We start from the raw sequence: 13,345 nt of genomic DNA, 5'->3' as shown, positions 1-13,345 counted from the left end.
CCCACTCCTCTCCCACACTCACACACACACACAAACACACACACACATACAATAAAGGACTCATTTTCTGCCATAAAACCGTGAGAAGAGCCATCATGCCACAAACAAGTTTCCCCAAGCCCAACCCATCCTGTCCTCGCATTGACCATCAACTTCAGCACATTTACGACTTCACTAAACAACCTCGGCCGTACGGGGACAACCATGTGCTTCCTGACACGCCTAATTATTCTGAATCATTTCACTTAAGAGCCCAGATGCTATCTGTCTGTTGCCCTCCACTGAGAGGGCAATTAAGGCAGCCTGGTGCCTGCTAAATGCCCCCCTACTTCTGCATGAGTGGATGCGTCTCCTTATCTGCACCTCTGTCACGATGTCGTGTGCACCTCGTCCCCTTCCTGCCTACATCCACCAGCACCTTTGTGGCCACCGCCTCCTTTTTTTCCCTCTATGTCACCCTTTTCTCAGAGATGTTGGCTACGTTTCAGAGTATGAGAAACATTCAGAAGCTCTCAGACCAGCTTGGAAACGGACTTTGTCTTTTGAAATGCGGTTTACAAATGGAGACGACACGAGGATGACTGTGCACCTACTTATTCGTTAGCTGATCTGTTGAGATTTATCCTTGTCAAACTGGAGGCAGCACTTTCTCTGCCTCCATGTCCTAAACTGAAGACATGCAGGTGGCCTCCAAGGACTGTGTCGCCCTATCCATCTACATCTTCACCTTCCTGCTCGGCCTCCCTGCCAACCTCCTGGTCCTCTTCGTGTACGTGCGCAAGGCCCGCAAGCGTGGCGCAACACCCAATGTAGTCTACGCTCTCAATTTATGCCTGGCCAACCTGGTGCTTGTCGCCTGGCTGCCCGTCAAAACTCTGGAGACTTTGCTTCAGGACTGGAGGCTGCCGGCGCCCGTCTGCCCCATCTACAGCCTCTTCCTCTTCTCCTCACTCTACGGTAGCTGCCTGTTCATCACCGCCGTGACAGTAGGGCGCTACCTCAGCATTGCGTTCCCCATTGTGTACAAGAGATACCGGCGTGCTCGGATCTCTTGCTTCATCAGCGCTGCCTTGTGGGCTTTGGTGTTCTTTCACCTCAGTTTCGCCCTGGTGGCTGAAGGCGGCGCGAACTTTGTCTCCGTTAAGGACGACACCTCAGCGTGCTACGACCACTTCAACGCGTCCCAGCTGGCTGTTCTGCTACCTCTACGCCTTGAGATGGCCATTGTCTTGTTTCTTTTGCCCCTCATTGTGACGTCTTTTTGCACGCTGCGCTGTGTCACCCTTGTGTGGCGCTCAAACTTGCGCCCCATGGGGAAGAGAAGAGTCTTGACTGTCGCTCTCTCCACACTGGCTGTGTTTGTGGTATGCTACGCGCCCTACAACGCCTCGCACATTGTGGGGTTCGTGTTGAGGGTAAATGTGGACTGGAGGACGTACGCCATGCTGACAAGCTCCTGTAATGTTTTCCTGGAGCCCATCGTCATGCTAATGCTGTCGCCAGCAGTGTCGAAGGGAGTCATGGGAAGAATCTGCGGGCGGCAAAGCCAATTCAGCCGGATTGAGGGGCGTCGGCATCGATGTAATAGCACTGCTGTAAATGTCAAGCAAACACACACGCTGTCTGAGAGGAGCCAGGCGGGGGCCGAGGTGACGAAAGTCAGTCAGGAGTGAGGTCACAGTGGGTGGAGACTAAAGAGATTCTGGTAAAACATAATCGGGCAAATCCAGAAGGAGATAAAAACATGAAATAGCAAATGATCCAGATAATGTTTATGTGTCATATTACATGAGCTGCCTCCTTACTTATGTTCTCTACTCTTTTCAAAAGTTTTTTTTATTCTATTTAAAGTTTATGTTTCCTTATCTTAGTGTCAGCTGCAGACACTGAATGCACATTTCTGGTTTTTGAACGCTGCTAATTCAATTGTTTGCTTTAGGTCTGTTGCTCATGTGTGGATTTTTATGCTGTTTGCTGTTAAGTTTTCAGTCTCTTTGTTCTTTTATGTGAAATTCTTCATACTGCTTTCTTGGCCAGGACTCTTTTGAAAATCGGATCTCAATGGGAATATTTCTGGTAAAATAAAATAAAAATGTTCAGTTCAAGGCTGGATGACTTTACTGAAGCTACATCCTGTTGTTATCAGGTTCCTTTTTTCTCCTTATCTCAAATGTTTCTAAAGAAGAAGATGGTGAAAAAAGTTGTTTTCCAAGTCTGACTACAGATGTGAACTTTTTGATTTATTCCATTTCCATTCCCATGTTGCGTAAGTTTTTTTTTCCAATGAAATAATGTGACTCATACCGTTTCCCGTGAGTGATACACACTGTGAAATGGCCAACGTGTCAGTAAAAAGAGTCAAGGAAACTGCACATCTTTGAAATGGATGAACTGTTCTCTTTCAAACTCCATATTTCAACATGTCTGAATCTAATCAGCGGAAAACAGAGCTGAACTTTGCAGACAATTAGTTTGGTGACAAATGGCTCCATCTGGTGTCTTATTAGTTACTGCTTCACGCTGTAACAGAGGAATTTACTACAAAGAAAAAAACTGTTTTTCCCCAAAAAAGACTGGATAGTGTGAGTAGACCTTTGCTACAGCTGATTTTTGACTCCTCAAACACAGGTGCAACAGATTTGTGGCTTCACTGTGTTTCAGTTGCAGGGCTCACAAATGAAGGAAATCGTTAATGTGGTTAGTCACACCTGAGCTTCTCCTGCTGAGACGAGAATAAACGAAAAGACTTAAAGACTTATCAACAATTTGATGTTTGGAATTAATTATAGAATTTAATAAATATATTTGAGAATTAAGTGTTCAGTCTCTGAATATACTAGATTTTAAATCTGTGTATTTGTAAATGTTTTTCAAAATAAAGCATAATGTTTACAATTGTCTTGTGTTGATTGTCTGTTGTTTTAAAATTTTAAGGATTAAAAAATGTTAAAATAATTCCTCTTGGCTACAAGACACACGTGCTTTTAGCTGGAAAATGATGTGAAACAAAACTAAAAGTCAGTTTGGGGGATAAAAACACATCGTGGTGAGTTTCAGAGAGTCAGCTAAGCTAAGATAAATACTAAAAAATGTAATCATTATCATGTTTTGGTTAACAACTGCAATTTTCATTTTATGGATTATCTGTCATCGTGGATGGAATGGGCATCTTATATTTAAGTGTAGCGGTGTCGATACCCCAGATTTCAGCTGGTCAAGAAGCAGCGAGCAACCAGTTTCCAACCTCATAATATAATAAATATTCACTTGTAGAAATGCCTCTAACAAGAGCTTTAACAATATAAAACACAAAAAGAGGAACAAGAAGGACAAGAAAAAGATGAATTAGAAGAAGCCTGCATGCTTTGGGTGATCATTTGGCAAGCAAAAAACAAAAACACTAGGAACTAGATTCAGATGGAAAGGGGGTCTTTAATATTTCTTATGTTTCAGAACGCACAAAATCTGCCTAAAACAGGACAGCAAATAAGTCTCAAAGGGGCCTAAAGACCAGAGTTTCTGGATGAATAAATGCTAAATGCTAAAATGAGGTCTCTGTTGGGTAGATGAAAGATCAGAATATCCTGAGTGTGTGCTTTCCTACCTCTGTTAAGCCCTCCGAAATGGTGTCGTCACTTCCAGATTGGCCCAGAGAAGAAATTAACCGAGCAGCTTTCAGTTCTTAATCAGGAGTCGGTCTCCACACCCTGAGCAACAGGTGACCCGATGATCCTTAAAATCAACTCTGGAGATTTGGGACATTGATCTGAAATGAATTGGAAAAAGGAAAATTACAACATTTACCAAAGAATGAAGGACTGCCACATTAAATAAAGTATTATAAGCTAAATAAAATTAAAGTTAATCAAGTTTTGCGCAACATGTCAATCAGTGAAATAGATATTTATCACGTCAGTTGTGTTTAACAGAGGAATTTCTGCCAAATTTTTGGAAAAGTTTGCAAAAAGAAGTGTGAGGATTCAATGTGCTCAATATGTGTGCAAATACAGGTGGGGTGCTTGAATTATTGGTAAAAAATATTAAAAATGCACAAGGACATATATTTTTCCTTATTGGGGAAAAATTTGAGTATCAAACACTTAATTTCCTGCATTCTGGTGATTTTTTTAGGCTTTTCTGCATCAATTTATGGCGTAGATGTCTTTAATTTTGTCAAAATATAAGTCCTCTATTACGATGATGTTTAATTTGGGGGACAAATGCACATGTTCTGAATACTTTATATGAGGACAGAAAACATTTGCGCAACAAAGATAAAAACTAAGTCTTGGTGTGTAACCTGCACATGAACCACATGGTGTAAACATGTTTTGTTTCCTTGGAAATACATTTGTGTGTTACTAAACTGCATTTGTATTTATGTTATGGTAACAACGTAATCGCTGTTAGCTCTGTCTTAATGTGTGTTAATGTTCAAACTCAGATCAGTCATGGATCATTTGGCACCATGCTGCAGAGTAATCACAGATTTGTTGTTGAAAATGTTGTTGTGCAGACAGACGGTATAAAGAGGGGGCTGGTGGGAGAGGTGTGAAACAAACTGACAGATCACGGTGAGATGAGTGACTCCACACGCTGCAGACTGAACCCATCTGTTCCCTCGAACAGTTTGATCCGCATTCAACCAACAACAACCAATAAATCTGCTGCGTTTGGTGTGAACACACCATCAGTCATAATATACCTGAGTACATGATCAATGACATAAAAACTATTTAAAATGTACAATATCATCATATCATCATTTTAGTAAATAATAGAAACTATTTTTTAAAAATCAGAATGAATAATAATATGATGCAAAAATTAGTCGGTTAAAACATGTTAAGTAAAGTCACAGTTGAAATCAGTCATGCCAACAGTATAAAATCTTGTCGTCTGCATATAGGTGGACGTCACAGTTTTGCAAAGACAAAACTATATCATTTATACAAATAGTGAACAGCACTGGTCCTTAAATTAAACCTTGTGGGACTTCTTTTGTTATTGGTAGAAACTCAGATCTAACATTACCCACTTTAACACTTCGTCTAGCACAATTAAGTGCATGACACTTTAACTAATAAATCAATCAATCAATCAATCAATCAATCAATCAATCAATCAATCAATCACACACACTGTAGGAGATGTTGAACCTTCTGATGGCTTGAGTAGTCTTTGCAGGAGGAGGGAATGATCAACTGTATCAGACTTTTGATGAATAAGCAAAAAAGGGCAAAACATATTATAATATTCAATATTCTTGAGATATTAACTTTCTTATTTATTTTGAGATACGAATTCATTTCAAGAAAATTTCTCTTTAGAATGACTTACATCTTTTTTCCAACACAGAACCGCTTTTAATAACGTACACATTTTTTGCTACAAACTCTGATTATGTTAAGTTTTTAAAAAGATAAACTCCTGTAAGTGGCTTAAGGACTTAATTGCAAACCTGTTTGTGAATAAAACTAACAAAGGAAGGTTTAACCCCCCTTCACACTGCATATTTGTTTAAACATTTTGCAAATAATATAAAGTTTTCAGAGGGAACGTGTAGAGTGAACATCTGAATAACCTGCCCTCTGGTGGGCACTAAAGACAGAAAAAGTCTCTGAGTGATGTAACACTTGACCTTCTTTCTGTCAAGCCTGTCATACAAAAAAAATGTTATTACGACACATTTTCACCTTTATCACACCCAGCATTAGGCCGGTTGCTGGGAGATGATGTTTGGAGAGCGAGGAGAATGATGATTGTGTCAGGAGCTTATTAAATTTCCCCCTATTGAGGGAAAGATAGCGGGTATTCAGTAGGACAGGCATATTAAGTGCAGCCTTTTGATCTGATCAAACAGTCTGCTACCGGGAGGTGAAGCATGCTGCCAGAGAGCCGCAACCTCAGACAAGACGGCCGCACGGTGATGGAGAGCCTCGTTCTTCAAGCTTCACACAGGTGAGTCGGCCACGCTTTTTAAAGCAAGTTATGAGGCTCTATATAGATGTATTTTTATCTGATTCTTTAATTTTTTCTCGTATTTTTATTTTTGTTTGATAGCATGGTGTTTGGTAAAACTGGGGGAGGTAAATGCTGGAAGTTAAAGCTGTTATATTTTACATTTGTGTAGGATTTTCTTTATATCCAAAGCCTTCATACCCAAAGATTGATTAATACATTTTTGGTTTTGGTCTTTTTTTTTTTGGACTTCTTGACACTAAGAGAACTGCAGAACAAGCCTCATCCATTTACCCAGTACAGAAGGCTTTTTGAGTGTTGATTTCTGTACTCTCTGCTTTAAAACGTTTGCATCTATCTATCAATCTAAATCCCTTGGTTTTTTAGATGATATATATTTTTTATCTAAAGTTATTGTGACAACTCTACTTGCAATAGTTGCAAATGAATGAAAAGGGTTTCTTTGAGTAATTAAGTTGTAATTTCTGCTTATGTATTCAAGCATTTAAGTAATATAGTTTTGTCTTTACTAGTTTATTTTCCAAATATTTTCTTAGAACTGGAATACTCTCTTTTAAAAATCTTCAGATAAATGTATAATGCATGGCTTGTACAGTACGTCTCAATGTTGTTCATGCTTTTAAATTGGGGGGAAGAGTGCAACGTAGTGCTGAAAGACCGTCCCCAGCCTCTATCTTCCTGCTCTCAGTCAGCACAAGCTAACAAGCAGCATCAGCTAGCATCCGACACTGAGCCGTTAAAAGTCCCAATGTTCGGTTAATAAGTGTTATGTGAAGTTCACCATGTGATGCTTACAGTTAGCCCTGTCGCTGTGTGTGTGCACCTTTCTTCCTGATGCATACACTCCTGCAGCAGTAGTCTTATGATAAACAGAGAGAAGAGAGAGAGAGAGAGAGAGAGAGAGAGAGAGAGAGAGAGAGAGAGAGAGAGATGATAATAAGATATTCATTTTTAAATAGTCAGAATTGCAGTAAAGTTGCAGTGATTGGGTTTTTTGTGTGTTTCCATTTAATGTCAAAGAGAGGTCTCTGAAGACTGACCTCTTTTTTTTACATCTCTTACATATTCAGTCTCTCTTTCAAACTCAATGCAGACTAACTTGGATCAATGTTTTAATGCTGCTTAGGTGGAGACAGATGTTATTTTGTGTTCTGTCATTGTATCTCACTGTTTAAGCAGCTAAAATTTAGCGCATTCATCCAGGTACTGTGTCTCCATCAATGCTAATCGGAGCCAGAGGCAGTAAAACCCGTAACTACAGGAGAGTCATTTGACCTTTCCTATTGCAGCAAAAAACCAGATGTTAGCGGGCATTAATTACTTTTTTGTGCAGTTGGAATGAGGGTTTAGACCTGAGAAGTCAAACTTTTTGGGCTTTTTTCATTTTCTTGAATGTTTTACTTTTCTGAGTCATGTTTTTTTTTTGTCCAGTGTCTGAAAGAGTCCGTCCCGCCATGCTCAACTCTCACCTGTTGCTCTCCGTGTACATCGTCACCTTTCTGATGGGAGTTCCTGCCAACATCCTGGCATTCTGCACCTTCTGCCGCAAGGTGCGCCGCAAGGCAACCCCAATAGACATCCTCCTCCTCAACCTCACCATCTCCGACCTCATCTTCCTCGCCTTCCTGCCCTTTAAAATGAAGGAGGCCTCGGACGACATGGCCTGGCTGCTGCCCTATGCCCTGTGTCCCTTTTCTGGCTTTATGTTCTACGTCACCATCTACAACAGCACCCTGCTCCTCACTGCTGTGAGCGTGGAGCGCTACCTTGGAGTTGCCTACCCCCTCAGGTATTCCCTGTGTCGTAGGCCGCGCTACGCCGTGTTGGCCAGCATTATGTTCTGGGTGGTGACCTCTCTGAACCTTAGCATCGTCTACATCATGCCCTACTCCCAGTGGAGCAAAGGGGCAGACGCTGACGACAAGAATGGCAGCACCACCAGCGACTCTGCCCCACCTCCACCCACATGCTACCTAAACTTCACGGAGGACGAGCTCGAGATCCTGCTGCCAGTCCGCCTGGAGCTCTTCTTCGTTCTCTTCTGTGTCCCCTTCATCATCTGCTGCTTCTGCTACGTCAACTTCATCCTCATCCTGTCCCGTCTCCCGAACATCGGCAGGCGCCGGAGGCTGCGTGCCATCGGTCTGGCACTCGGCACACTGATAGTATTTGCCGTCTGTTTTGGGCCTTACAACGCCTCCCACGTGGTAGGATTTGTTCGTAAGGAGAGTGAAGACTGGAGGAACGTGGCATTGCTCTCCAGCACCTTCAACGCCTGCCTGGATCCAATTATCTTCTACTTCTCCTCAGCGGCTGTCAGAAGCATGTTAAGTCACTGCCGCAGGAACATCACCGCAAAGCTGCACATCCTGAGGTGTGGAGGCGAGCCCCACTGTCCGCAGCAGAGACCCTCCAAGACAGACAAATATAGGGAAGAACCGCGTCCTTGAAATTTCTTGAAAAATTATCGGCCTAAATGTATTTTGTTGGTATTTTTGCTTATTTAATGCAACAAAAAAAGACAAAATTAATGGTTTTGAATTGTTATTTGTCACTGACCAATGAAAGGGCTGTGAGCCAATATAAGATGAACCAATCACTGTGGCTAACAGACAAGTTAAGAGTCCTTTTCTCACATCATGTGGGTTAAATTTGCTCTAGAGCGAAAAAGTTCTGTATAACCCACAGTATTCAGAATATTTATATAGCAGAAAACAGCTATTTGCTATTTAAAGATATGGTGAAGTAATGCCATCCTGAGCAGAGAATGAAGTCAAGCTACATCTTCTCTGTTTTTTGTTGTGATATATGGTCTGGCTGCACATGCATGTTAGCGCATGTGAGTCCCTGTGTAGCTAATCACTGCACTCATACAGAGGTTATGGCTAAAATTGGGACAGCATTGTTGCAGAAACATCAGCCTCCATCTTCTTTGAGAGCCATATGCAGGCTATATCGGCCCGAAATCTGAATCATTCTTATACTTTAGTTTAATCTCCTTTTAAAGGGATAAATATAATAAACACTCAAATGTGCAAGTTTATTTTGAGTTATTATCTTCTGTTTTTGTCAAGCTAAAACTCTCACTGCTAAAATGTTGTGTCATCAGCTTATGATGCATTTTCATGTTTCTTTATATACAGATGTCACAACAGAACAGTGACACTTTAGTACCACCTGTGAATAAGTTTTTAAATGAGCAGTTGTTAATCATTTGAACGTAAATGTTGTGACACTATTGTGGATCTTTCATTTAAAGAAATTTGCACATTTGGAAGCTAATACTGTGCCAGTACCAGAGTATAGTGAACATGGCTGTTTCATGATAAGTCTCCAGATCTGCTGTGATTATTGTTGGTGAGTAAAAATGCTTTGTCGTTGCAGTTGGAAACCAAAGACAACCATTAAAAATGAACTTTGTAAACTGAAATTTGTTTTCAGTCTTTAATTTCTGAGCTTTGCTGCCCAGAAAGGACTAGTAATATTACCAGCACCCATTTTTCTTATATCAAAAAGATGTTAATGCCATCTATGTACTGTATATACACATGTACACATACATGTATCACTTGAACAGTTTCCTGTTTTGTGTTGCTAACGAAGCTAATGATAGTTAATGTGCTAAAATGTTAGCATTACAGAGAAATCCAATATCCCTCTTGATACTTCCCCAATTTCTGTTTAGCTGAACATGATAACCCTCATAAACATAACATTATTCATGCCTACGACAGAAAATACTTTTTGTCTTACCTGATAGGAAGAGTAGCAGCCGGCTGGGCAGAAAGTCGGACCACATGACAAAAAATCGTCAGTTACATTGCGGTATTTCATGTTATAGGCAGGTAAGGAATTAAATGCCCACTAGTTTGTGTTGATTATACACACTTTGTTTATCTATCAGTGTAGCTGTCCGTCCATTCCACTTTCGGGTCGTATGGTCTCCCTCAGTTGTCGAAAACAAGCGAACAAAACCTACTAGCTAACGGTTGTAGAGATTTTGTTTTGCCTCCAGCTAAGCCCCGCCCACCAAAAAACGTCATCGTGTTTACTAACAGTAAAGGGTCTCTAAAGCTCAGCAAAACTCAAAAGACAAAGCTTAAATGACAATACAGACTAGGCGAAAACAGTGCCCCAAATGTGAGTCATGTAAGACTGTGGGAAAATGTGTTCTCTGTGTGTAGAGTACTGCAGTTAATGTGGTATTCAGAGACCCAGCTGTACTCTCTGTAAGCTTTGGGCACAAAGGGAGCAGGAATTGGTCCCATCAGGACATGTCCCTACTTTGTCCTGGTTAAACATCCTTTTCTGGGACTCACAGTGCAGCGAGGACACTGTTCAATCAAAGATGAGTGTTTTACAGGAGCGAGGGATAAAGCAATTAAAAGCCAGCGGATGTTAGACTACATAAGCAGGAAGTCGAGACAGCACAGCGCAGAGCTAATTTAGAGTTATAAGCACAAAGAGGCGGAAGTGTAAACAAAAGATTACACAACGGGTAGTGAGGCGCAGTTATGAGGTGTGTCTTTCAAACAAGGAGTGACTGATAACCATCTTCAGGCCATTTCCTGTCAGTAATATTGAACGCAGCGCTCCTATACAGCTGAGTGCATGTACACACAGATAACATCCGTTTATAGTGTCCTGCTGTATACTGCAGCAGGCTCAGCACAGACTTCATTTATTAGTTTATTGTGTACACCTGTAATTTATAAAAAAGTTTAATGAATCTAATTTAATGTTCTGCAGCAGGTGAAGAGTCTGCAGACATACAATAAATGTGGGATGCAGTTATTGCAGATTTCTTTTTCACCCTAATCATCCTCATGTCAGGGTCATTTGGTTACATGTTTTATATTCAGCTTATTCAATTCCAGTAAAACTATATTATTATACATATACAGTTGTGTTTTACTTTGTTACAAAACTTGAGAATTTCCTGGGAATATATGTACTCTACTTGAGTTTTTATATTTATGCCAACTTTTACTTTTACTCCGCATACATATACACATGCATTTCCTAAATAAAATATAGCTTGTATTTTACACCAATATAGAGAAGCCCTAAGTGGCCATACATTCATAATTTTTTTCCCCTCTGTTTTCCCAAGATAACGGGATAATTTTCCCGAGATCACCAGAGAACAAAACTGTCTTTCCCCAAAGATATGCTTTTTTTTTCGTAAGATTAATTTTGGGGTATTTTTTCCTTTATTGATAGGTAAGTTATATTGACATGAAATGTGGGAGACAGAGGGGGACAGCAAAGGGCCACAGGCTGGAATCAAACCTGGACCGCTGCAAAGGCCTTGGCATATGGTCGCACACTCTAGCAGGTGAGCAATACTGTAATAGTAGGTTATTCATCAAAATATCTTATTTGAAATATCATATCAGTGTAGCAATGTATGGAAGGCCTAAGCAGCTGTACATTCTTAATTTTTTTTCTCCCCCATTTTCCCAAGATAACAAGATCATTTTCTCAAGATCTCGAGATAGCTCAACTGTTTTCCAGGGATAACAACATAAATAATCACATCTCGAGACAATGAAACTGTGATTTCCCCGAGATAACCACGTAATTCATTTGAGATTGTGAGACAACAAAACAATACCGTAATAGCAGGCTAATAGTCGAAAGAAGCTTTTTGAAACATCATACAGTGTAGTAATGTCAGAGAAAAAGGAGAATATTAACCACTGCATCACATGGAGGTGATGGTGTGATGGCTATTTGTGTCGAGACGAGCAGACTGACAAGATACGTGGGAGATATGTGGGAGCCATTTAGCATGTATACTTATTTTATGTTGTTATATAGTTTGGTATGTATAGACGATAATATTTGGACCACAAGGTGGTAGTGTGGGTTTACAGTCTATCATGTCACATTGGTCACAGGTGTTAGAAATTAGCTATTTTAAAGTCACGCTGGAGCGGAAATATGCAGGAACTTGTGGTTTTTACTGTAATCACAGCAAAGCAAAAGCAGCAAAAGTAAACCGCGTCAGTGCACGTTCACATCATCTCACAAGGTCATCAGCTCTCATCATTGTGCAATAACAATAATAAAGTCTGCCTGGGAAAAGTTTTCTGGGAAAACTGAGGGGGAAAAAATGCATGAATGTAATACATTTCTATGTTTTACTCCAGTATGTATGCATTTCTATGTCCTACGCATTTTTATGACTTAGTTAAAACAAAATAAAATCAGTGGGCCTGGTTTGCAAGTTAGATCAAAACACCATATTGCAAAGATTTGTACACAATACCGGAAAACTGAAAACATCCTTGTTCTTTCGCAGCCTTCTTACTCACCAGACGTGTCACCCGCTGAGAAAATTTGGGATTTTCTGGGTTGGTGTGTCTGACAGCGACTTCCAATTCCTGCTGAGCCTCAGCAGTTCATCCAGCCACTTCAGAGGAGTGGGCCAACACTCACAGGCCATAATCAGCAGCCTGAGATGTGGCACTGCATGAGGCCAAGCGTCACAGCAGATACTGACTGATTCTTTGGGGTATCTACGATGCCAAAATGCATTTCTAGTCATGTGAAATCTGAATAAAAGTTGTTTTTTTTTCCAAGATAAAATTGCACACTGAGTGTCCTTTCTTATGAACCCAACAGCACACCTGTGCACTAACGATGCTGTTTAATCAGGGTCTTGATGTGCCACACCTGTCAGGGTGACGGTTTATCTAGGAAGAGAAGTGCTCAATAATACAGATTTGGGTAAATAGCAACCAAAATTTCAAGTCAAGTCCTACAAGTCCTTTGTGCATATAACAAAAGTCTTAGAACAATCTGTCGGTCAGCTGGCGGGCCCTCGTCTGGTTCATTAAATCAGTAAAATAAGTGAACAAGTGCTTGGTTTGCTGTGTTGAAGTGGTTTACATCTGTTATTAGAAAGCTACACACCTTGTTTTATTTATGACAATTTCAAGATACAATCACCCGAGCAAGGTCAATAAACCCTTCTGTCACACAAAAAACAACAAAAAAACAGCTATAACTCACCTACTGTGCTTTATCATAATACACAGACTGATAATATTGTGATGAAAACAGTCCTCATATATTCCCAAAAGTCCAGAAGATCGAAATCCAGTTAAAAATTAAAGTCAAACACAAAATTACATCCTTCTCAACTGCCTGTCAGACTTCCTTTTTTACACAAACTTTCATTAAAAAAGGGTCTTTAATTATATTAAAGCATTTGTTCAAAGATTAACTCTTCTGTTCTCATTCTCAAAAGGGTCATTATAACTGCTAATAATTGTATTAAATTGTATACCATGATATTTTCTGAGACAGTTATTGTACCATTAAAATCTCATACTGTTGAAACCGTTTATGATGG

At 40.3% G+C, this 13,345-nt stretch overlaps 2 protein-coding genes across 2 annotated transcripts; both read left to right on the top strand.

The window, feature by feature from the left end:
• The first annotated feature begins 525 nt into the window (after positions 1 to 525).
• LOC121958142 (free fatty acid receptor 3) lies at positions 526 to 2,839 on the top strand. Its single transcript, XM_088090309.1, has one exon. The coding sequence runs from the start codon at positions 678 to 680 to the stop codon at positions 1,671 to 1,673; it is 996 nt and encodes a 331-aa protein (XP_087946435.1). The 5' UTR covers positions 526 to 677; the 3' UTR covers positions 1,674 to 2,839.
• A 2,923-nt stretch (positions 2,840 to 5,762) lies between these two features.
• On the top strand, positions 5,763 to 9,376 carry LOC121958316 (free fatty acid receptor 3-like). The gene is made up of 2 exons (XM_042507218.2): positions 5,763 to 5,961; positions 7,414 to 9,376. The coding sequence occupies exon 2, from the start codon at positions 7,437 to 7,439 to the stop codon at positions 8,430 to 8,432; it is 996 nt and encodes a 331-aa protein (XP_042363152.1). The 5' UTR covers positions 5,763 to 5,961; positions 7,414 to 7,436; the 3' UTR covers positions 8,433 to 9,376.
• Positions 9,377 to 13,345: the final 3,969 nt, after the last annotated feature.

Source organism: Plectropomus leopardus, chromosome 17 (genome assembly GCF_026936395.1).
Source record: "Plectropomus leopardus strain MGB_pleo_1.0 chromosome 17, ASM2693639v1, whole genome shotgun sequence".
Classification (NCBI taxonomy): Eukaryota; Metazoa; Chordata; class Actinopteri; order Perciformes; family Serranidae; genus Plectropomus; species Plectropomus leopardus.
Note: the sequence above shows the minus strand (reverse complement) of the source record. Positions and strands in the feature narration are given on the sequence as shown.